Source organism: Triticum dicoccoides, chromosome 7B (genome assembly GCF_002162155.2).
Source record: "Triticum dicoccoides isolate Atlit2015 ecotype Zavitan chromosome 7B, WEW_v2.0, whole genome shotgun sequence".
NCBI classification, from domain to species: Eukaryota; Viridiplantae; Streptophyta; class Magnoliopsida; order Poales; family Poaceae; genus Triticum; species Triticum dicoccoides.
The window spans coordinates 732,121,268-732,146,861 of record NC_041393.1 but is presented as its reverse complement, the minus strand read 5'-3'; the positions used below and the strand labels follow the sequence as shown (position 1 = coordinate 732,146,861).

At 41.1% G+C, this 25,594-nt stretch overlaps 2 protein-coding genes across 5 annotated transcripts; both read right to left on the bottom strand.

Moving 5' to 3' along the window:
• Window positions 1-2,350: 2,350 nt before the first annotated feature.
• Window positions 2,351-4,220, bottom strand: LOC119340190 (GDSL esterase/lipase At3g09930-like). The gene is made up of 5 exons (XM_037612089.1): window positions 4,107-4,220; window positions 3,738-3,968; window positions 3,245-3,534; window positions 2,872-3,148; window positions 2,351-2,773 (listed from the first exon to the last, which is right to left on the bottom strand). Exons 1-5 carry the CDS (start codon window positions 4,159-4,161, stop codon window positions 2,529-2,531), a joined length of 1,098 nt encoding a protein of 365 aa, XP_037467986.1. The 5' UTR covers window positions 4,162-4,220; the 3' UTR covers window positions 2,351-2,528.
• A 1,390-nt stretch (window positions 4,221-5,610) lies between these two features.
• LOC119341393 lies at window positions 5,611-14,615 on the bottom strand. Of its 4 annotated transcripts, none has more exons than XM_037613265.1 (6): window positions 14,565-14,615; window positions 14,369-14,467; window positions 7,939-8,037; window positions 6,622-6,696; window positions 6,024-6,186; window positions 5,611-5,939 (listed from the first exon to the last, which is right to left on the bottom strand). In XM_037613265.1, exons 1-5 carry the CDS (start codon window positions 14,593-14,595, stop codon window positions 6,050-6,052), a joined length of 441 nt encoding a protein of 146 aa, XP_037469162.1. In that variant the 5' UTR covers window positions 14,596-14,615; the 3' UTR covers window positions 5,611-5,939; window positions 6,024-6,049. The 4 variants fall into 4 exon arrangements, with proteins under 4 accessions (XP_037469162.1, XP_037469163.1, XP_037469165.1 ...); XM_037613266.1 differs by lacking the exons at window positions 14,369-14,467; window positions 14,565-14,615 and adding exons at window positions 10,969-11,013; window positions 11,109-11,201; XM_037613268.1 differs by lacking the exon at window positions 6,622-6,696.
• Window positions 14,616-25,594: the final 10,979 nt, after the last annotated feature.

The following is a 25,594-nucleotide window of genomic DNA, read 5'->3' as shown; positions in this document are numbered from 1 at the left end:
AGCTGCAACATACTCCCTCCATCCCAATTTTTTTTGTCTTAGATTAGTCTAGATATGGATGTATCTAATACTAAAATGTGACTTGATACATCCGTATTTAGACAAATCTAAGACAAGAATTTTGGGACAGAGGGAGTACAAGGGTGTCCTATATGTAGCCACACAGCAGTGCTATACACTCAATATGACTATAACATGCCAGACAATCTACAACCCTATTCAATTCACATTGATGCTTGAGCAAAATAAACTCACTGTCAACATCTCAGCAGCAATATGTCCATAAGCAGAGCGATCTAGGTCATCTCTAGAGACAATGGAAAGAGCAACTGAAAAGTCCGACCGCATCACTGCATGAAGATCGTTATGTTGGAAAGCTAGTGCATACCGATCATTACCGCATGTACCTCCACTTCCAACACCTCGTAGCAGTTTAACAGAAAGCGACATGCGACAAGCTGCAAATACAATTGTTCCATCATGCATCCTGAGGAACATATATCGGTCCCCGAAGTACCATCTGATGCCCAAAAAGACATGTACACCAAAAGGGCAGCCATATTTTTTGGCGGCGGTGGCAAGAACAGGTTTGGGGCATCATATTTTTGTTCTGTTTCCCTCTAGGACGGCATCTTCCCTTTAATGATATCTCCGGTTGTGAACCACTGCGTATTATTAAGTTATGTCATGTAACCACCAGTAACTTGACCAATGCCTCCATTGGTGTAGCTTCTTTACCATGTGTCATGCCTGAATTATGTAATGCCAGAAATCCTAGACGAGCACAATGACCTTGTTGCATGATGTTTGACGTCCTCCTCATATATTTTTTCTGCTCCACCGAGAGATCGCAAGCTTATGAAGAGAGATAAACGGAGAGAAACTCAATGCAACGAAGAAGCTTGAGATGGCACAAACCATGGCGTCCATGACCAGCCTATCGCTGTCACGACAGCAATTTCACCGGCAGCAGGTTGACCAAAGAAAATATAGTGAAACTACACTCCTCTAAGGCATGAGCCATATTTTCTCTGGAAACCCAATATCTGGCTGCGCAAAATTGGTTCGCGAGAAAGGTGATAGATAGACGTTCCACACAAATGATATTGACTGGAGACACTTGGTCAACTCAACTACTCAAGCCCAGACGTCTCTGATTACAACTCAGAATTTGATGATACGCACATAGTCAGGCCTTGAACCATCCTTGCAAGAAGAGATTGAAAGCGGGTACCCCTTGTGTGAAAAAAAAAACACCGCAAGATGTAGTCTACAATTTTCCTTGAGCGCGATGCGGTGTAATGATGATCCTCGTAGGAATGGAAGTACCATCAACAACTCTCCTAAATTATTGCTTGACTAGTGCCATCCCGTTTTCTATTCCTTTCCACACAGTGGACCCGGTAAACACTGGATCCAACAAATTCCCATTGGGGCCGGTATTATTTTGCACCTAGCAATCATGCACATAAGCCCTCCAGACCGTCGACGACGCATATCACGAAAACACATACCACCCTTTGATTTAGGGAGCATCATTTTGTCCCAATTCAACTAGGACACATTCCATTTTCCTTTCTTTAGGATCCACCAACATATGTCAGACTAGCTTGAAGTGATCAATATTTCCTTCTTCCCAGGAAGCATCTATCTCTCCCGTTAACTTGCTTCCCAATACTTGTAACAGCAAAGTAAAAGAAACCAAGCCCACGAATGTGAAATAAATATCTGCGGCATAAGACCTAGCTTGTTACAGACATGTGCCTGCCATTGGAATTGAAACAAATACCAACGCAAGGTCATCCCCAACACCGGCAGAGAGCCAAGTGGAGTTTCTCACAGGCACGACCTATGCACTTTTAATTACAGGCTACTGTTCCGACAAGACGTATGGGAACGACGACATAAACACAGCCTTGGCGAGCCGAGGCGTACATGGTGAAAGGAGAACCTGAACAAACACCTTAAAGAAGTGCCGAGAAAGCTGGACGAATGTCTGATGTGCGAGTGCCAGTGTGCGTATTTGTCGTCTTTGCCACGTCGAAATGAGCTGGCTTGGCACCCATAATATTGTGTCAAACACCCGTGCTACCGCCACGCCATGCAACGGCAAACCAACCATGCGCGAGGCAATGGCGGCAGCGCGGGGAAGAGCAGCACGAGATGCACCAGGTGGAGCATTACCTCAATCGACTAAAACGCAGTCTTTGAGACCAAAGATCACACATGCAATGCTATATATCTAATCTTGAGACAAATAGAACCTATCACTCTATTAGCCAAGCACCTTCTTTGTTTGCTGCAACTCCCACGAGCTCCTCAAATAGATGCACGCTAGATTCACCATATATAATAGGACTACCTTTCTTAAAACATGAAGGCAACTAGATCAAAGTTCATGGAACACAAGGAAACAAAAACTCAAAAGTTTCTTCCTAAATATGAATACTATCTATATAAAGCTAACCTAGCTAAAAGATATTGCACCTACAAGCAATGGATCGAGCTAAACCTAAACTACAAATGCATCATGGAACATAGTCCCGATCTAGGAACTCCCTCAAAGGTTCTTCTAGCGCCCCTGTAACAGCTTCCCACCCAGCAGTTGTCGGGTAAGACTCGTCCCAGTAGAACTTCTTGTCAGGATTCTTGCATAGGTCGTAGAGGCGCTCCCCTGAAGGGCTAACCTGTCCACAGTACCCCAGCTCGGTGGAAGCCTCGCAGCAAGGTGTCAGCTTGCGCTTGAAATTGTTTGACTGCTCCGACCCTTCACCTGCATACACATAGTTCCAACAGATGTTTAATAAAATGCATACATGTGAAATCTGATTTAATTTGCATCATGCGCGTGCAGACATATAAAGTACTTACCAGGGGCGTGATTGACGATGTCGGTGAAGGCAGTGTAGAGGTCCAGTATGTGGGCATTATTCTTGTTGCCCATTAGGTGTTCTATATTGATGTTGTGTACAGTTGCGGCATAGTTGGCCAGAAGGTCGCATGTCGTGTAGTTGCTCGAACTAGTCCGCAAAGGCGTGCAGCCAATGGGATGCATGTTGTTCACTAGTACCTTTCTCACACCTAGCCTCTGTAGCTTCCCCACGTTCTTCGCAATCTCGGTCGTCACATTCCCAATATAACTATCGATCTGCATGGAAGAGAAGTTACTTGGTAAGAAGATGCGTATATAGTAATTGCAGACTGGTTAGTGTTTGTAAGTTTGAGTCTGCTAACTACTACTCACATCATCGAAGCTACTCAAGAAGGCATTCTCGACGTTGGCACCAGTCATGTAGTCATTGCCGGAGATGGAGACAAGAGCGACGGAGCTCTGGAGCTGTTGTCTTGAGATGACCCCGGCATTAAGTAGCCTGGTGAAAGCATTGACCTGTGTGGCAAGGGTCGGCACCTTCTTGTCCGGCACCTCGTAGACGCCAGCGCCGCCGAAAGCAAAGGTCATGCCAGATGGGTCACAAGATAGATGTGGCGTGAGCCTGTACGATGGAGGGGCTTCACTGAGGCCCAAGATCCTTGCTGCAAGGGAAATAAATCAATAAATATGAAGGATTATTTTTAGTAGAACACATATAAGATTGTAAGGGTCGGAACTAAATTATCTAGAGCGTTGATATGATGGATAATTTTGAATGGTCTTAGATATAAGGTTGTACGTGCTCAAAAATAAATTCTCTATCTAGCTAGGTACTAGCATACCAGTATATATACTGAATACGTACCGATGAAGTCAGATTGAATCCAATAGTTAGAAAGGCGCCCAGTTGGAACAGGAGTCGCAGATCCACGGGAGTTGAGATAGGAGCCGTAGGGATAGCTCCATTGACGCCATGTGTTGGTCTCTGGGAGGTTGCCGTTGTCGACGAAGCCATCCCCGAAGACGAACATGCTGGACCATTGGTTCTTTGACCCCTGATCAGCCGAAGGTGTGCCTCGTGCCTCCACACGAGCCCCTGTCAGATAGATCAATCATGTCTCAGTGCATGCATGAAGAACTTGACGAGATCGAAGTATAACATGTATACTCGTAGAGCTAGTAACGAATATCTAAAAGCAAAAGCAAGGCTGTAAGGAGTTTATGATGTGCATACCATCCTGTGCAAGGACGAGGAGGAGAAGGCAGAAGACGGTTGGCATGAGCTCCATGGTTACGAGGCCGGCGCCCGGCGCGGAAGCAGATGGCCGGGAGGCGGATGGGTATAGCTATGGAAGAGCTAGATGGTTGTGGCCGTGCATGAGCCTATAGCTATATTTATAGAAGATTCTTCTGATCGGTAGGTAGGTACGTATGGCACATGGAGTCACTAATCCCACGTACGTACGCTTGTAACTATAGCTGCGGACAGACTAAGAATGCATGCGTCAACGTGGAGACGAAGGCACGTCTTGGGAGACCGATAGATACAAGAATCGTGTGTAGCAACCTTTAAACGACAGATAGATAGAATCGTCGTTTTGATCCTGGATCAAAGCTCTTGGTTGTAAGAAAGACGACAAATCGATACTTCCTTGAAATAACAGCTGCTAACCATCTTGGGATAGAATCATCCCCGTGTGTACACACCACGTTTGAAGAAAAAATATCCAATTTGCAATAGATCCGGTGGACACCATAAAAAAAATCATAAATCTGATAGGCATCAGATAAGTGTGGCAATACGTCATTTAAAGAGTGCACAAATGGTGATCTGTAGTAGGTACAAAAACCTGGAGAAAACTCCAGCACATTAAAGGGAATAAAAGGAGGTAATATAAACATCTAACTTCTCCATGGTGAAACTTTTCTTAGTAAAGATTGTGTTTCAAAACAACCTGGTAAAAAATTCCACACTTCACTCCTTAGCATGCATACTAAAACACTTCGAGAGAACAAACAGTTATTGCGAGGTACGCACACTCAGATACTTATAATTAGTACAATCCCAAATGCAATATGACTGCTATATAAGAACAGAGTGCATGCATTTTGCTGTCGCTGCCGAGCAGGGCATTTTGGAGACCAAGCAGGCCTTAGTGTGTGATGTATATGTGCGTACCTGTAAAATTCTAAGATGTAATGTGTATGTGTATAAAATTTCAGGATGGAATCCCTTTAATTGCGAGCTGCACAAAATAAAAACACAGACTTTGAGGATGAACAATACACATGCAACCCTCATTTTCATTTTGTGTAGCTCTCATTTTAGCCTATTTCGACCTGAAAATCTTCAACATGTACATTATCTCTCTAGGTAAACGTGTACTTTTCAGAAGTTTTTGAAACTGAAAAGTATGAATGTTGAAGTTTTCTAATCAAGGCCTCCATGGAGCTCGGTCTCCGTTTGGCATATTTTCGCTACCAAAGGCACTTACCACCTAGACTGGCGAATCAAACTTACCTACATTTGTGCTGGCGAGCGCTCTTCCATGCTCATTCATGATGTCATGTTGGAGGTGAGGTTCACAGCTAGGGCCGGAGCTTTTCATATCGTCCTGGCCAGTGCCACGTGTGCTGCATGCACTCATTTGTTCTAGCAAGCCTGGTTGTGCTCCGCGCGCACTTATTTGGAGCAACAACATATGGCAGAATACCTTTCATTCCTTAACATACATGGTAAAATACTTTAAGATAAATGTACAATGTTTGCGAGTTACACAATCTCAAATACTTATTAGTGCAACCCCAAATCCCAAATACAATATATGTGAACTCAATACACAAAACATAAATATGGACTAGGCGCATCGTGCAAATCTGTTGAGAGGCAATTACAAACCGCTACATGTAACAGATTCATATATTTCTCTTGGTTCCACTTACGTAGCGACTAAATTACAACCAATTTATCAGAGAGTACAATACACATATTATTTGTATTATTTTAGAGGTAGAGTATGCTGATTGAAGATCGGACGATTGAAATGCTACACGCATCATAGTTTGCCTGAGGAAAAAACAAGATTGATTTTAATCAGACAAAGTCTCTGAGGTGCGCAGTATGTACATAGATAGAGCAATAAATCATTACCATCCATAAGCAAGATACTATAGAGTTCACTTGTATTTTGTTCCTGCAGACTTCGGTTTTCCGGCACCATGACACTCCGCATGCCCCCTTTGACTACTGCTTGTTGATGACTGCCCATTCCTATTGCTCGCTGATGATGATGGGGCATGACGTCTAGGTTGATCTGCATGCACGCAAGATCACAGGGAGATGACAAAAGAAACTTTAACAAAATCATTTTGGACATGGAACGGAACCTAGATAAAAAAAAATGCAGAGCAGAAAATTAGGTGTCACGTAATGTACATATATATTCACTGCGGTCTAGTGTGATATCAGTTGATTAGTGCTCCCTCTGTTGATTTATAGAAAGCCATTTAGTCTTTTCTTTTTTAAAATAAAGCCGTTTCAATGTTGGTCAAGTTTACATGCAAAAATATCAACATATATTAATACCTAATCATTACATTTTGAATAGATCCAGTAAAATTGATTTGATAGTCTATGTTTATTTTTTAAACGAGATTAATTAAGTGATCTTGTATGCATAAGTGAAGCCGTGGAGTATTGTATACATAGGCAGACTCTATGCCTCTAAATCGAGTGACAAGTTACAAACCAGTAGAAGATGCCTGGCTTTGTTTCTGCTTCTCTGTTGTGGATAGTTTCCTTCCACTCGAAGGCATACCACTAGCTGCATGACATCAACTAGTTAATAAAAGAATATAGATGATAACTTTTCTTCCCAGCAATCAAATCTCTGATACAGGGACATGGCTTAATCCTTGCTCCATGGGTAATCAGAATTTACATAAGGTTAATGGTTAGTACATGCGGCTGTGGGTTACTAAGCACGGATTCAAAAATAAATGACTCGCTATAGATGGTGTGCAGAAAATTTTCTATTTTTAGTATGAGTATAAAAGTATTCATGTTTTTAAGATGAAAGATAGTATTACTAGATGTATCATGAAAAATATTTCAATAATACGAAGTTTTCGGCAACATACGCTCACTAAAGGTATTGATCAAATATTCATGTTCAAGACATGTCAATGTCAAGATATTATCTATTTACAGAGGCTGGATAGAATACACTCAAGTGATCCATCAAAGGAAGAGGTGATACTAATTAATTGGTTTTTCTGGTACAAGCACTGGGCTTAATCCTCACTCCATGAAAAACCAGAAGATATATCTGTTAAATGGTTTGTATATACATGCATCCGTGGGTTAGTAACCACAGACTAAAAAATAAATGACTTGATAGATGGCATGAAGAAAAAAAATCTATATCTTATTACTTGTATAAAAATATTTATATATCAGTAAACGGAAAATATTTCAAATAATACAAAGTTTTTCAGCTCAAATAATCGTATACAAAGTTTTTCTGCAGCATAGGCCTACTAAACCAAATGATCTAGGATTCACCCTCAAGACGTGTCAATCTCAAAAATATTACTCCCTCCTTCCATCTATATAAGGCCTAATGCGTTTTTTAAGACCGTCTTTGACTATTGACAAGATTAATAGTACATGACATGCACAATGTGAAAATTATATCATTGAAAGCTCCTTTCACACACGAATTTAACGGTGTGCTTTGTGTAAGTTGCATGTCATATCTTATTGCTCTAATATTTGGTCAAAGTTAGCCTCAAAAAATGCATTAGGCCCTATATAGATGGAAGGAGGGAGTATCTCTTTATTAAAGCCAGATAGAATAGACCCAAGTTTTCCATGAAAGGAAGAGGTGGTACTAATTAATTAGTACCAGAAGATGCATGTTTAACGGCATTACGCGATGTCACTGGTGTAATGGGACTCATACTCATCGCCGCATGTCAAATCAGATTACTTTCAGGTAATCGAATACAAAATAATACATAACTTAACTCTGGCTATACTTGAACCATCAGTGAAAGGTACTAACCCGTTGCAGCCCGTGCATTCAGGGCATCCTGTTGTCGAGTATTAGGTGTTGGCGAAGCCAAATGAATATTCATTGGAGTAACCGTCTTGCTATTGTCCCCTGCACGACATATCAGACATATATAAATAAGTTAGAAAAGTAGCGTGCATGTAATATAGGAGTGCTATGATAATCATTACAACGCTAACCAACTGAGCCTTCACCTTCTGTTGTTGTTGGAGGCCATAATGCCTAACTGTTTCTGAGCTAGGTTGAAAATATCGATTCTTATAGATGCATATGGAGCGCGCATTGTAAAAATTGCATCAACTCGAACGATCATGACATCTAATGCAAAATTAGTACGGGTATAATAACTAAAATTTTAATTTCCACTAGTTGATTACATTGATGTTGGATTTTATGGACTCCTCTGAGTGAGTCCTAATGTCATTAAATGTTTAATTTGTCCCATGATTTTTTTTACTGGATCTACCTAGTCAATGGAATATGTGTTGAATGCATGCAATACGGAAATGGTTGGAAATTATTGGAAGTGCATTCAAATTAATGTTGTGTTCTCTGAACACGACAAGCAAGCCACATATAAAATATATTACTAGTCGCCAATGAAATAGTGCTCACATTTATGTGGTTATGATCAACTCCTCGACAGATATATATTTCAAACTACATTTATCAGTAGCTGAAATAAGGCACGAAAATGCACTAATAAATTTTACATTTATTTTCTCTTGCTAGAAACGGCAGAAAAGTACCGATAGTCTTCTAAAGGTGTGAACAAGATATCTGAAATAAGTTCTGGATCATGTGTAGTTTCCTTGACCTTGCCGCTCAAATTAGCACAAATCTTTTGGGAGTTAATGTAGGAGATCTTTAGCTAGCTAGGTCCTAATATTCTACACGAAAACAGTTATGGGTATACATATGGTATAACTGTCATAGCGCAGCTTTTTTTGATTTGACTAGCTGATGTATATGTGTGCATATGGTACCTGTTCCTTAGTCGTCGTTCCAAGTTGGAACAAAAGTTGTTTATTAGGACATCGAGTCAAGCCATTTTTACTTTTAGAATTTGCATGATATATGTTCCTTATTACTACTTAGGAATTTTTTTGCTTGAATAATTCATTGGGCACATAGTTAATTAACCAGTACATTTCAATCTTAGTATATTTAATTAACAGGAGAAGCGTACAAACAACACCGTGTTGCCCCAAAAAATAGATTAGGGCATAATTGCCCCGGAAAACACCGTGTCATGAGCGATTAGCTATTCCAAAAGCTATATCAACAACAAAACTATTCTGCAGTGTGCATAAACTATGGCATTTGGTTTGGTCCGACCATCTTGGAGCTTTGGACACCATCAACAGAAGAAACTTGCTTGACTCATTCTTAAAGTGAGCCTTTCCTTTTTTACTGAAGGACTATAGACGTATAAGAAGTTTAACGCATTGTGACGTACGTTCAGCGGGCCCTCAGGACACCCGAATAACCCGTAGAAGTCTCCATGTCTTCCACATCTCTTTTCCTGATCCTGTCTATCATCCATATTTTCTATCAAAAGTTACGGATAGGTGCTCGACACTAGGTTCTATTCATTTATTTTATATGAACAAATTCCGTTTATTTATAGGACTCATAGTCTATTTTACACTGTAAAATTTATTCCTTAATATGGCATCGTCGATTTGAGCTTGTGCGGCTCGATTCCACCGTCGAAGCCACCCTGGATCTACGTTTGCTAAATCTAGTCCTTTTTAGTCCCAATCAGTGTTTCACATGACAAAGTGCAGATATACTAATATATCCTACAAGTGTCATGGAGGCTCTTTCCTATGCACATACTTGGGCTTGACCTTGAGAATAACATGCCTAGGATTTATACCCCTGTTTCAAGGAGGGGAAAAGAGATTAGGTATGTGTTCCGATTATGGAGGAAGACTTCAAATTATTAATGTTCTTCTTTCATCTCTTTCAAACCTATGAGTTGTCTCAAATTATTTAATGGCGCCATGGAGGGGTTTGATAAATATACGACACACAATCTTTGGATGAGGAAGGATTCAAAGATGAAGAATACACCTTTGGCTACATTTAATATAGACTGCAGGGAAAAGATTAGGAATGTGTTCGGTCATTAACCTAGAGGTTCGGAATTTCAAACATCAAGGATGGATTGCTAGTTGGAATCCAAATAAAAAACCAAGCAGGAATTATGACGACATGTAGGTGTTGGCGTGATTTGAAAGGGTCGAACAAATATATGACTAGTGATGGGTATGAATATGCGCCTAGTTAAGTTTTAACTAGAGGGGATAAAAATGATGGATCATGAATTACAACCTTGACCGTAAATATCATCTACTATGGTTGCTGGATCCATTTAGTTCTCACTGGGAATTGGATTAACAAAGGGATTTTCCTTTTCCGCCTCAACCTTGGCCATTGAAGACTGGGTTGTTATCCGTATAAAAACAATGGCTAGGATGCTAGGTTGCCTAAGAATATATGAATTTCAAGTACTTTCTACTAGAATGTTTGTGTCAAAGAGCTTCTTCTGAGAAGCAGTTGAAAATAACTACCACTTTCCCATGGTGCCACTCCCCTGCATGCGTTGATTGTTTTTGACGAGTTGGTGACAGCATGGTCGCGGAGTACAACTATCTGGTTGCCTGTCACTTCCTCTTGGACCGTGTGTGATGTACCCCTCTTAGGGGTAATCAACCAGTGGTTATGAACTCAAACGATATGTCGGGAGAGTTTTTAGACATGAGTTAGGCCATGTGATGAACTCAAAACCGTATGAAAAAAGCATTATTAAATTTATCATGAAAAATATTTCGAATAATACAATGTTTTTCTATGGCATATGCCTACTAAAGCTCATGATCTATGATTCATGTTCAAGACGTGTCAAAGCCAAAATTATTATCTGTTTGTGAATGCCGGAAAAGAATAGACTCAAGTGATCCATGGAAGGAAGATGTGGTACTAATTAGTCAGTACAAGAAGATGCTTGTTTACCGGCATTTCGTGATGCCAGTGGAGTAATGCGATTCATACTCATCGCTGCATGGCCAATCATATTACTTTCAGGTAAACGAATAAAAATAACAAATAACTTAACTCTGGATATACTCGAGCCATTGGTGAGAGCTACTAACCCGTGGCAGAACGTGCATTCAGGGCATCTGGTTTTTGAGTATTAGGTGTTGGCAAAACCGAGTGAATCATCAGTGGAGTAACCGTCTTGCTACTTGCCCTTGCACGGCATATCAGACATATATGAATAACTTAATAAAGTAGCGTGCATGTGATATGCGAGTGCTATCCTAATCATTGCAACGCTAGTCAGCTCACGCTTCGCCGTTTTGTAGTTGTTGCAGGCCATAATTCTTTACCATTTGTGAGCTAGGTTGAAGTGTGATTACCAAATGCATCGGAAAAATCGATTCTAATAGAAGCAAGTGGAGCGGGCATTGTAAAAATTGCATCAGCTAGAACGATTGTGACGTCTAATGTGAAACCAGTACGTGTATAATAACTATAATTTTAATTTGCACTAATTAATTACAATGATGTCGGAGTGTATGGACTCCTTTGAGTGAGTGCTAATGTCATTGAATGTTTAATTTGACCCATGAGTTTTGCTTTGACTGGATCTACCTAGTCAATGAAATATGCGTCGAATGCACGCGGTCCAGAAGTGGTTTGGAAATTATTGGATGTGCATTCAAATTAATGTTGAGCTCTTTGATCACCACGTGGGAACCACATATAAAATATATTTCTAGTCGCAAACGAAATAGTGCCAACATGTATCTGGTTTTGATCAGCTCCTCCACAGATATATCTTTAGAACTATATTTATTAGTAGCTGAAATAAGGCTCGAAAATGTACTAATAAATTTTACATTCATTTTTGCTTGCTAGAAAATGGCACAAAATGTACTGATAGTCTTCTAAAGGTGTGAACTAGATATCCCGAAATAAATGTTGGATCATGTGTAGTTTCCTTGACCTTGGCATTCAAATTAGCACAAGTCTTTTGAAAGTTAATGTAGGAGATCTTTGGCTAGCTGGGTCCTAATATTCTACACGATAACAGCTATGGGTATCCATATGGTATAATTGTCATATCGCGGCTTTTCTTGATTTGACTAGCTGATGTATATGTGTGCATATAGTAGATGTTCCTTAGTCGTCGTTCCCAGTTGGAACAAATGTTAATTGATTAACGCAACGAGTCAAGCCATTTTTACTGGTAGAATTTGGATGATATATGTTCCTCATTACTAATATAGGATTTTTTTTTGCTTCAATAATTTATTGGGAACATAGCTAATTAACCAGTACAATTCAATCTTACTATGTTTAATTAAGTAAGAGTATAAGCATACAAACAACACAGTGTTGCCCCGTAAAACAAATTACGGCATAATTATCATGTATTATAGCGCACATCATGAGCAATTAGCTATTCCAAAAGCTATATCAACAACAGAACTGTTCTGCAACATGCATAAACTAAGGCATTTGGTTTGGTCCGACCATCTTGGAGTTTTGGACACTATCAACGGTAGAAACTTGATTAATTCATTATTAAAGAGAGCCTTACTTTTTTACTTAAGGAGTATATTTGTATAAGAAGTTAAACGCATTGTGGCACATGTTCATTGGGCCCTCGGGTTTGACACCATAACCCATTGGAGGCTCCGTGACTTGTGCGTCTCTTATCCTCATCCTATCTATCATCCGTATTTTCTTTCAAAAGTTATGACTAGGTGCTCGACAGTAGGTTCCATTTATTTATTTTATATGAACAAATTTCGTTTATTCATAGGACCATAGTCTATTTGACCCTATAAAATTTAGTACTTAATATGGAATCCTTGATGTGAGTTTGTGGGTCTCGATTCCACCGCTGAAGACACCCTGCATCCAGATTTGCTAAATACACTCATTTTTAGTGCAAACCAGTGTTTCACGGAACGAATTGCAGATATACTAATATATCCTACAAGTGACATGGAGGCTCTATCCGATTCACATGCTTGGGCTTGACGTTGAGCATAACATGCCTAGGACTTATACCCTTGATTCAAGGAAGGAAAAAGAGATTAGGTATGTGTTCTTATTGTGGAGGGAGACTTCAGATTATTAATGTTTTTCTTTCATCTCTTCCAAACTTATTAGTTGTCTCAAATTATACAATGGCCCCACGATGGGGTTTGATAAATATACGATACATAATGTTTGGATGAGGAAGGATTAAAAGAAGAAGAATACATCTTTGGATACATTTAATATAGACTGCAGGGAAAAGATTAGGCGGGTCTTGGGTCATTCACCTGAAAGTTCGGAATTTCAAACATCAAGGATGGATTGCTAGTGGGAATTCAAATAGAAAACCAAGCAGCAATTATACCGACGTGTGGGTGTGGGCGTGATTTGAAACGGTCAAACGAAGATATAAATAGTGATGGTTACGCAAATGCTCCTAGTTAAGTTTTATCCTGAAGCGATATGAAATGATGAATCATGAATTGAGAACCTTTCCCTTAAATATCTTGTACTGTGGTTGCAGGATCCATTTAGTTTTCAGTGGGATTTGGATTAACAAAGGGAGTTTCCTTTTTTTCAACCTTGGCCATTGAAGACTGGGCTTTTATCCCTATAAAATCGGTGGCTAGGATGCTAGGTGGCCTAAGCATATATGAGTATCAAGTACTTCCTATTATAATGTTTGTGTCAAAGAGCCTCTTCTGAGAAGCGATTGAAAATAACTACCACTTTCCATTGGTGCCACCGGAATGCATGTGTTGATTGTTTCTGTCGAGTTGGTGACAACATGGTCTTGGACTACAACTGTTTGGCTGGTTGTTACTTCCTCTTGGACCGTGTGTGATGTTCCCCTCATATGGGTAATCAACCAGTGGTTATGAACTCAAAACCATATGTGGGGAGGGTTTTTCGGCATGAGTTAGAGCATGTGATGAACTCAAAAACATTTGTGATGGACCCAAAACTAGATTAAAAAAGCATCATTATATTTATCATGAAAAATATTTCAAATAGCACAGAGTTTTGCAGCTCAAAAAAAACATATACAATGTTTCTCTGCAGCATATGCCTACTAAAGCTAATGATCTAGGATTCATGTTCAAGACGTGTCAATGCCAAAAATATTATCTATTTACGGAGGCTGGATAGAATAGACTCAACTGATCCATGAACGGAAGAGATGGTACTAATTAGTCAGTACAAGAAGATGCATGTTTCACGGCGTTATGCGATGACAGCAGCATAACAGCATTCGTACTCATCGTCTCATGTCAAATCAGTTTACTTTCAGGTATTCGAATACAAAATAATAAATAACTTAACTCTGGATATACTCGAGCCATCGGGGAGAGGTACTAACCCGCGACATCCCTTGCATTCAGGGCATCATGTTGTCGAGTATTAGGTGTTGGTGAAGCCGAATGAATCTTATGTGGAGTAACCGTCTTGCTACTGCCCCCTGCACGGCAAATCAGACATATATAAATAAGTTAGTAAAGTAGTGCGCATGTGATATAGGAGTGCTATGCTAGTCATGACAATGCTAACCAGCTTACCCTTCGATGTTTTGTTGTTGTTGGAGGCCATAATGCTTAACTGTTTGGGAGCTAGGGTTAAGTATGATTGCCAAATGCATCGGAAGAATTGATTCTTATAGATGCATATGGAGCGGGCATTATAAAGGTCACATCAACTAGAACGATCATGACATCTAATGCAAAACTAGTACGTCTATAATAACTACAATTTTAATTTAAACTAGTTGATTATATTGATGTGGGAGTGTATGGACCCCTTTGAGTGAATGCTAATGTCATTGAATGTTTAATTTGACCTATGAGTTTTGCGTTGACTGGATCTACCTAGTCAATGGAATATGTGTGGAATGCACACGGTCCAGAAATGGTTTCAACATTATTGGAAGTGCATTCAAATTAATGTTGAGCTCTTTGAACACGACGTGTAAACCACATATAAAATATATTTCTAGTCGCAAACAAAATACTGCCCACATGTATGTGGTTTTGATCTCCTCCTCCACAAATATATCTTTCAAACTAGGGTCATTTACATTTCAGCCCCTAACTCGAACCACCAACTCACATTTACCCCTAATTCCGAAGTGTGCTCAAATTTTCCCCTCTCCCGTTAAGTGCGGTTATAGAAATGATCTTCCGTACATTTTCCGTCCGGCCAAAGGCCTTTGACAAGTTGTGGGTTCCAATTAAGGGCAAATGTAATTGTCCCTTCAAACAATATTTATTAGTAGCTCAAATAAGACACGGAAATGAACTAATAAATTTTACATTTTTTTTGGATTGCTAGTAAACGGCAGAAAACATACTGATAGTCTTCTAAAGGTGTGAACAAGATATCCTGAAATAAGTGCTGGATCGTGTGTAGTTTCCTTGAGAGTTCAATACACCGGAGGTGCCTAAACTTGTCTTGCATGGTCAACTTGGTGTCTAAAGTTTTAAAATACATGAAACTTGTGGTCGAACTTGTCCAACCATACAAATACGATGCCTCCTTCCGTATTTAGACATAGGCCCTGCCAATATAACGTGTCAACATCATAGTGACCCATATGTCAGTGGCTATGTGCGGGGATGCGTCGGGTGCCCCACTCATGAGGAATAAATTTGCAGAAACTACCCCTCAAATACACTATATGGTAGAGAGAAATAACATGAAGAAAAAACCTTCATGGAGAGGGGTGAGAACCTACACCTCCAGGTTACCAAACATCGGTATCTAGCCACGTGAGCAAACTATTAGGTACCTACAAGTATTAGCTAGAAAGCTTTGTAAACCAATTCGACATATGCTGCTTTCAAACTTTTATGATGCGTTATCCACCAGTTTTATTTTTTATTTTTTCCAAGTTCCTGCTTCGTTTCATGACACATAAATTTTTCCAAATAAATATATAATAATGATCAATATACAACTACCATGTATTATTAAATATTTTTTATTTTTTCATTGTTTTCTACTTTGAAGAGGTAAAATTACTTTTCCAAAAATTTATGCGTATTTAAGTTTTTCAACCAATATTTTAAACTATTATGTAAATTTATATACCTTCATTCCAGACAAGGAGCACAAACAACTATTATGTATCTTAATTGTATTTCTACAATTCCAAAATATTAAAAATTTGACAACATTTTATTTTGTGAACTATTAAACATGCACTAAAATTTATTGTGTAATAGTCTTAAACCCTAGAAATGCATAAAACAAGACAGCATATTTTTAGAAATGTAAGGATAATTTTACATAATAATCATTTCTAAAACATGTTCAACCTTTTTTTAATACACATTGTCATTTTTTTAATGCATCACGTTTTGTTTTCAAAAACACGTTCTAACTTTTGAATACATGTGAAACATTTTCCAAAAACATGTTGATATGTTTCAAATGCACTAGCACTTTCTATAAGTTTATGGCAGTTGTAATTTTTTTCTTACTTTTGTTCTTTCAAAAGGTAGAGACAATATCAACAACAAAAGTAAAGACAAGCTTGAAAAAAAAACCCTGTGCCGAACCATATGAGTGCCATATATAGATGAACCGCTAGAAGAGGTACATAGCGACCAAAGCAGATTTTTGGATTACGGTGGCCACTGAGCACGTTTTCCTAAAGGTTAAAACTGGCACTTAAAAGTTTCTTTTTCTTTTTCACAACAAAAACGTGTGCATGTTCTCTGACTGTCAAATTTCATTTGAAATTATGTTATATTTTACCGTGAAATAAAGATAAAAAACAGCCAAAAAACAGCTGATTTTTGCATGTATTTGTCTTTTTTGGATATCTCACATAAAAAAACTGATTTTGAAGAAAATTCGCACTATTTATTACATTTCTATGTGTGCACATATAAATGATTTTAGAATTTTTTTTGAGCTGTAGAAATTCGTTTCATGAACTTCAGGAAAACGGGCACAATGTGCCTCGTGCTACAAAGCTACCTTTTGCATAAACGTCATATATAAATTCGACCTCGTGAGAATCCACCATGATAGTTTGCCGTGGTGGACAGCCTGTGCCTACAATGCAACCTGCGACCATGAGTTCCACCATCGATTCTACATCCAACAATTTTTTTTGTACTGCAGGCACCGTATTTGTATGGCAAGACTAGTTCGAGCACCTGTTTCATGTATTTTGCAACTTTAGGTACTAACTGAAGGCGCAAAATAAATTGAGGCACCACCAGTGTATTTAACTCTTTCCTTGACCTTGTCACCCTGGCATTCAAATTAGCACAAGTCTTTTGGGAGTTAATGTAGGAGATCTTTAGCTAGCTAGGTCCTAATATTCTACACGAAAATAGTTATGGGTATACATATGGTATAACTGTCATGGCGCAGCTTTTCTTGATTTGACTAGCTGATGTATATGTGTACATGTAGTAGATGTTCCTTGGTCGTCGTTCCAAGTTGGAACAAAAGTTAATTGATTAACTCATTGAGTCAAGCCATTTTTATTTGTAGAATTTGGATGATATATGTTCCTCATTACTAATATGGACATATTTTTGCTTGAATAATTTATTGGGCACATAACTAATTAACCAGTACAATTTAATCTCAATATTTTTAATAAAGAGGAGAAACATAGAGACAACATTGTGTTGCCCCGCAAAAAAATTAGTGTGTAATTGTTTTGATTATATCGCTCGTCATGAGTGATAAGCTATATCAACAATAAAGCATAAACTCAGACCTTTGGTTTGGTCGAACCATCTTGGAGTATTACATAGAATTAACAAAAACACTTGCTTGACTTATTATTATTGTAAGCCTTTCTTTTTTACATAAGGAGTACATATGTATTAAACGCATTGTGGCGTTTGCTTAGAGGGCCCTCGGGTTTGACGCCCAAATAACCTATAGGAGTCTTCCTGTCTTCCACATCTCTTCTCCTGACCCTATCTATCATCCATATTTTCTATCAAAAGTTATGAACATGTGCTCAGCAGTAGGTTCCATTCCTTAAGCATATATGAGTATCAAGTACTTTGTAGTAGAATGTTTGCGTCATAGAGCCTCATCCGAGAAGTGATTGAAAAAAACTACCACTTTCCCCTGGTGCCACTCCAGTGTATGCGTTGATTGTTTCTGATGAGTTTGTGACAACATGGTCGTGGACTATAACTGTTTGGCTGGCTGTCATTTCCTCTCGGACCGTGTGTGATGTGCCCGTCATAGGGGTGATCATCCAGTGGTTATGAACTCAAAACAATGTGTGGGGAGGGTTTTAGACATGAGTTATATTAGCGTCAAAACCGAAGTTTGCACAATCTATGCAGCCATTGCAAACTTGATGTGGCCAAAAAAAAGGGAAAGTGGTGGTGGTGGTTGGGATGAATTTCTCAAGTGGCAAATGGTCATGCTTTGAGACTCGGGTGGGTTTCTCTTCAGTTAGGGTGCTGGTCCAGATCATGTCTTGGCCAAATATTTTCCCCGAACAGACTCAATTCTCAACAAACCCGACAAATATACAAAACCAGTTACATATACATACATATATATGCTATCTAACACATACATATATATATGCTATCAAACACATATATGCTCAAAAAATATGTCTTGTTTGCCACGACCTCCTCGAATGTCTTCACCAAAATTTGCATGGGTATCACACACACGAACATCTTGCCCCACAAAAAAAAGATGTTTTCGAATTTATTTGCTATTCAAAATGATTTACTATTCGCACATGGGCTCATCTGGTCCCAGATGCAGAATAAATTATTAGAATTGGAACCATGCCCCGCTCGGGGTGCAAAATAGCTAATTCTTTTCAATTAACAGGAGCCCTGCTCCCTGACTTCATTTCTCACTCAAAACAGAAACCCAACTTACAGCATCCATATTTACTTGGTTTCATCCAAGACAAACGAAAAAACATAACAAAACCTTAGTGGATTTCCGAGCAAGAACAACCCCCCGAGGGCCTTCCAATCTCCTTAAACACTTTCCGAGCAAGACAAAAACATTGCTTGAGATACAAAAATGAAAATTTTCACATTTTTGTATCTCGAGCAATGTTTCGAATTTGATTTGAATTTTTGTAACAACATGCATTGATGTTGTGTCAACGCATTAAAAATTTTCCGGAATTTTTTTGAACATTTTTTACTGTGGAACGGGGGACCGGTGCACCGGTAGCACCAATTGCCCTGGTGCACCAGATACATCGTCTGTAGGGTGAGCTCGCAAGCAGCCGTCATTGGGACTAGTCCATGTAGTGTGCGATGTAGTAGGACGAGCGTGCGAGCGCTTCATGCAGCTCGCATGAAGGCGCGCCAACAAAAAACGCCTCTTGATTGTAATTTAACATCCGTCTTCGGTGGCTTCGTAAAGTCTCCAAGATACCCGGGGTCACTATGTGGGTCTGCTCAATTAGCCCTAAACGAGGGGTCACGTGAACACAAAAGGATCTCCCCTTTTAAAAAAGGTCAAGAAAAAGATAGAAATGGAAGTGACCTCCGAAAGGTGTGAAACGGACGAAGATTAGAAAAATGGCAGAGGCAGAGAGAAATTATTGAGTACTGTACTTTCAAAATTTTCTTTTGAAAAGAAGCAACAAGGCCATGCGGAAGGCAGCAAGGTGGCAAGGCGACAGAACAAGAAAAAAAGGCAGCACAAGGCGAACGCGCTGTGTGCTGTGTGAAACAGGGCAATCATGTGCGGCCGGTGACCGGGCACGAGGCCAAAGGGGGCACACACAGGCCCGACACTACCAATGCAACACAACCACAGCGCGACGCAATGGAAAATGCTCCAAAATGCTTCCAACAATAGTCTTTTCGAAGCAGTGATTTTTTTTTGCCCAGATTTCAACAAATGTCATTTCATCACATATTTTTTCATCAAGTGAAAACATTCATCAACATTTATCACAAAACAAATTCAGATTGTTTTGAATTTTTTTACTATTTTTCCGATTTTACTGTTAATGATGGAGCATGTGTCTCGGGTGCAAAAACATTAATTGATGAAAGGAATTGGATGATTTGTGAAACATGACTAGGCATTAATTTATATCATTCTTTTTTATGCCATTCTATTTTCCCGGGATATTGGATCCATAGAAAAAGGTAAGCGTACAGTTATAATATGGAAATAATTTTGGTCAAGGTTGTCATCAACAGCGGAAACTTCTTTATAAAAATATTTTATGTGGAAATATTCTCTGGAGCTATTCTGAAATTCTCATGAATTACCCACAAAAAAATAAATTCTCATGAATTGTAGGCTCGGATTCTTATAAAGAAAATGTGATTCTATTCAGAATTTGTTTTTTGTTTCCCCAGTTTCCAATGGCGGAATGTACGTCTCCTTGAGAGTCAGTAATACAAGAATTATTACTTGTTTCCATTATCATTTCTTCACTTTATCATACATATAGACAATATAGTGCTCTGAGAGATTTTCTCGTTGGGGCTAATTCTATGCTCACAGTCGCTCTTGCAGACTTATTATTCAGCTGGGGCATCACTTTCTCAGTTTTAGTACGCGGAGCTGTTCGACTTGGACTGAAACCGAACCGAGTGGTACCAACACAGCCACACAAAATACGGCAACCAAAATTTCAACCAAGTAACCTACTAAGATTTCATGGGTATCACTAATATCCTACACAAACTACTAACACCACACAAATTATGGCCTCCATGGTCCATGCTGACAACTCTCATGAATTGTCGGCTCAATTTTTGGGAGCAACGTGCATCCCTTTCTTCAATCAAGGTTGTTGGTTGTTACATCTGCCTGGGCATACGCTTTAACTGCATCCTCATCGTGTAAGCATAAACAGCTAGAATCAGTCATCATCGTGAATTTTCGCATACAAATAAAAATCAATTAGTTCGGCGTGTTTTGGCGTGTTTCATCACATAAATCAAATAGTTCACACCGTCAAATAGTTCAACAAAATATTTCAATACAAATTATATAGTTTAACAAATAAAAACTCAAGTTTCATCACACGTCATTCCCGGCCTCGCCCTTGACCCTCCATAGGTGCTCCACCAGATCGTGTTGCAGTTCTTGATGCACCTATGGGTCTCGGATCTCCTTACACATATTGAGGTAGTCAGTCCAGTTTGCCGGTAGCTGGTGATCAACTTGGGCAAGAGGACCCTGCTTGTAATATGGTTCAGTGTCAAACATTGGCTCTTCCTCCTAGCTCTCAATGATCATGTTGTGCAAGATAACACAGCAAGTCCTGATCTCCCACATTTGATCTTTCGACCAGGTCTGAGCAGGGAACGGGACAACACTAAATCGAGATTGGAGCACACCAAATCCCGCTCGACATCCTTCCTGTAAGCCTCCTGAATCTTCGCAAACCAGGCGTTCTTGCCTCCTGGCACAGGGTTTAAGATGGTCTTCACAAATGTCGACCATCTCAGATAGTGCCATCAGCTAGATAGTATCCCTTGTTGTACTGTCGTCCATTGATATCGAAGTTCACCGGAGGAGAATGACCTTCAACAAGCTTGGCAAAGACTGGGGAGCATTGCAGGACGTTGATGTCATTGTGAGTTCCTGGCATCCCAAAGAAAGAGTGCCAAATCCAGAGGTCCTGTGTGTCCACTGCCTTAAGCACCACACTGCAACCGCCTTTGGCGCCTTTGTACAACCCCTGCCATGCAAATAGACAATTCTTCCATTTCTAATGCATGCAGTCGATGCTTCCAAGCATCCCAGGAAATCCTCTTGCTTCATTCTGTGCTAGGATCCGAGCAGTATCTTCCGCATTGGGTGTTCGCAAGTACTGTGGTCCAAATACTACCACCACCGCCATGCAGAGCTTGTAGAAACACTCAATGGTGGTGGACTCGACCACCGCCCATAGTCGTCGAGTGAATCACCGGGAGCTCGTATGCAAGCATCCTCATAGCTGTTGTGCACTTCTGGATCGAGGTGAATCCAAGTCTGCCGGTGCAATCCTTCTTGCACTTGAAGTAGCTGCCGAACTCCCGGATGGAATTCACATTCTGGAGGAAAAGCTTTCGGCTCATCCGATAACGGTGCCGAAATGTTTTCTCACCGTGCAATGGAGCGTCGGCGAAGTAGTCCGAGTAGAGCATGCAGTAGCCTTCCAGACGAAGCCGGTTCTTTGCTTTCACCCGCCCAAGCGCCAAGCCACCCCGCCGCGGCTTTTCACTGCTCTCGAGCAGGCCGGCGAGGGCGGCGAGCACCATGAGATGCTCCTGCTCCTGGACGTCGGCTTCGGCTTCCTCATCCAGCAATGCCGCGAGCGCCTCCTCATTTTCGGAGTCCATCGCCGGGCCGGGCAATTCACCGAACACCTTATGGGCAAGGTGGGCGCAAGCCCGCCGGTGTACAGGCCCTGCGCGGCCGGAACGCCGGAAAAGGTGCCCGGACAGCGGCGAAGAGGCTACCTCGGCGAAACCCCTTCTTTTTCCTGGCGGGAGATGGTCTACCTAGCTGCGGTGGGCGGTGGACGGCGCCGGGATCAGCAGGGTGGCGCAGGGTGGCGGCCGAGCGCGAGGGGTAGGAGGCAAATCTGGGCGGTTGGCTTGACTTGTCGCCTGCCAATGTGGCCCGAGGAACACTTTTCCCTTGCGCCGGAGCCCCCGAGCGCCCGCCAGTGCGCCGGGTTCGGCCTGCGAGCGCCGGGCGCAAAAACGGGCCGAGTCGGCAGAATTCGGCGTCCTGGCGGCGCGACTGGGCCTTTTTTTGGCGCCGGCGTAAAAAAACGCCTGGGGAGGCCGTTCTGGGGACGCGGGTGGAGATGCTCTTACCCCTAGCAGGCGCGTCCAGATCAACTTGTGCAAGTCTCCCGGGACATCTCCTATTCCAAGTGCTAGTTCCCTGTGAATTAGTCTCTTCTCCCCTGCTCGCAAGTGCGTCCAGATCGACTTGTGAAAGCCGTGATTGCATTGCATGTATTCCCGCGCTTTCCTTTCTCTCGTCTTGTTCTTGCTTGCTATCGTTGGACCTCTTGGTCTGTGAGTTTGTTTCCCTCTTGTCCGTCGTCGTTCGTGTTCAAATCGACCGTTGTTATTTCCTCAGTTGGTGAATAATAATAAGCGGGAAGAGTTTTAATCCATTGTTTCTTTCGCCATGTACATGTTCCCGGCCGTTGTATTGTGTCGTGGTTCCTCGTGCATAAAATCAGTATACTCCATGTACACCACTTTCCTAGCTATCTTGAATGGCGTGCGTGCAATCCAGTCAAGTCTAAAGCCAAACTAAAAATGTGCTTGAGCTTGGTAATCATCACAAAAGTGAAGAAGTATAGATGAAAGAGAGACTGAACAATGGAGCGCACGGTCACTAGGCGGCTGCCTCCTCTATATACCATAATGTTAGAGTATATCTGGTACTATATGATTCATATCTCTCTTCTACTTTATCTTCTACCTTATCTCTATAAGAGCATCTACAGTCAGATGCCACAAACCCGTCCTATAAGTCTGGACAGACGGGCCGGTCATGAAAAATTAACCTAGACGGGTGTCTCAAACGGGCCTCAAACGTCCGGGCTGACCTGCACCTCCTCATATCCAACCAAAATACGGGGCGGATATGGGGCACCCGGGCGTAGCGGATGCGGCAGCACGGGCGGTTCCAGAGGAGGAATCCATCTGCACGTGCATTGTGAAGAAGCAGCAGTAGAGGAACACGCACGCCCTCACCCAAGAGCAGAATCAGGCGGTCCGTGCCATGGTCGGACTGCCGCCAAAGGAGGAGAAGGATGACATAGATTATGAGGATAGCTTCGACGACGTGTAGATTCGGCTTGATCCCTACTGCGTCTTCGACCGGTACTTCCGTGAGAAGGACGGCAAGGGCGCGGAGAAGGGCAAGGGCAGCCGTGGATGGTCTTCTCTACCATTACAAAACATGCCAACTTTTGGTAGTCCGACGGCATGTTAGTGATGTTGTAGCCATAGTTGCATCAATTTGTATAGATTTGAGGTATTAATAATTGAAGTGTCCGGTTGTGAGAAGGTAAATCTGAGGCCTGCCCGGTTAGTGTCCGTGGCACGTCCGCGGATTATTGAGGATTCGGATTTGTCAACTCCGGCTGAAGATGCTTTAAGCTCCTTTTGTCTCTCAAGACATGTAGTACGCAATATATATCCGCCCAGAAGATTCAACAATACAAGAATGATCCTCTCTCTAATACTCTTACATAGTATCTGTCGCAAGATCCTACACCTAACTCATCATCATTTCCATGCTGCCTCAGGAGGTCGATCTCCCTGATCTCCACCGGGGACTGCGCAACCGATTAATCAGGTTGATCGGCTGTTTTGAAGAGTATTTTTCTCGATCTAGTATCTGCTCGTGCACGTTGCATATCCCATCCACGTGCTTGTAGGCTTTCAGATCAGCTTTCCTGGATAAGTGCGTAAACACGTCCGGTTGCTGTTGTAACGTCCGGCCCTTTGACGCGTGTTGTGCAGTCTGATCAACTGCACGTGTTGGGTCAAATTCTATGAGTGAAAAACAAGTTGCACCCTTGTCTACAATGGCATCGACAACATCGTCTTTAGCACCTTGACGACTACCTCGATCACGTCACCATTTTGTTTCTGGAACACCACTACGTCTCCGACTCGTCGGCACTTCCTTGTGCCCGCGGCTCCACATCCTTCTACCTTGATACCAGCACCCCGACTCGACATCGATCATGGTGTCCCTTGCATGGCAACCTCGCCCTATTAGTTATATGTGTATTTAGTAGTATAGGATTCATATCTTCCTTCTACAGGAAATTGTGGATATCCTTGCCCTACTGGAGGAAAGATGCTTGATTTTGATTGCAAGGTGACTTGCTAGGCCACCCCATGCTGTCTGATCTTAATGGGCTTGGGTCTTTAGCCGGGTCGTATGTCGATGTGGGCCTCCCTGGTGGCAATCCCTTTCTCTGTATTACCCGAGTTTGCTAGGATCTCAATGTGGGAACCGACTGTCTCAGATGGGAAGATTCTAACTGGCCGCGGAACTCAAAGCAATCAAGATTATTTCTGCATTACGGCTTTGAAACCGTACCAATGCTTTAACTGCTGTGGATTCCAGTTACCCTCATAATGACTTCTCTCCTCTTTGTACCAACACCTGTCACCTAGAGATTACGGATTCGCTAGACAATATGTGTTATCTGTGTAGGTCTTTGGATCATGTTGCATGGACCCTTATATTTGAAAACATTGCTCTCACCATAGATAAATTTAATAGTCAATCATAGAACTAGTATCAAAGAGTAAAATGCATCATAAGTCATGAAACTATTGGATGTGTGTCAAGTTAGTCCTAAAACTATAAAATTGCATATTTGAGTTCTAAAACAATTTAAGTCATTCACCGGAGGTCCTATAAATCCCTTGTCAACTTTGACCTGCATGCATGGCGGGTTGACCACCACCATGTAGGCAATATTTTGCATTAAAAACCCATTAAAATGTGCTCTCTTCCAATTATGTGTTCTTCACTCTTGTAATTGACCTAAGGCAATCTTGCTGGAAGTTGGACAGATGCTCGTGCTTCTATCTAGGGGCCAGAAAATTAGAAGATAGAATATATG

What these genes read in the sequence shown, in the direction of transcription:
- LOC119340190 (XM_037612089.1), bottom strand. Translation starts at nt 4,161, where the DNA reads ATGGAGCTCATGCCAACCGTCTTCTGCCTTCTCCTCCTCGTCCTTGCA. An exon ending in CCTCGTCCTTGCACAGGATG is followed by an intron (nt 3,969 to 4,106) that starts GTATGCACATCA and finishes TCTATCTGACAG; the next exon opens with GGGCTCGTGTGGAGGCACGA. An exon ending in GATTCAATCTGACTTCATCG is followed by an intron (nt 3,535 to 3,737) that starts GTACGTATTCAG and finishes TTTCCCTTGCAG; the next exon opens with CAAGGATCTTGGGCCTCAGT.
- LOC119341393 (XM_037613265.1), bottom strand. Translation starts at nt 14,595, where the DNA reads ATGGCCTCCAACAACAACAAAACATCGAAGG. An exon ending in GAATGCACGGGCTGCAACGG is followed by an intron (nt 6,697 to 7,938) that starts GTTAGTACCTTT and finishes GATGTCATGCAG; the next exon opens with CTAGTGGTATGCCTTCGAGT. An exon ending in AAGCCAGGCATCTTCTACTG is followed by an intron (nt 6,187 to 6,621) that starts GTTTGTAACTTG and finishes GCGTGCATGCAG; the next exon opens with ATCAACCTAGACGTCATGCC.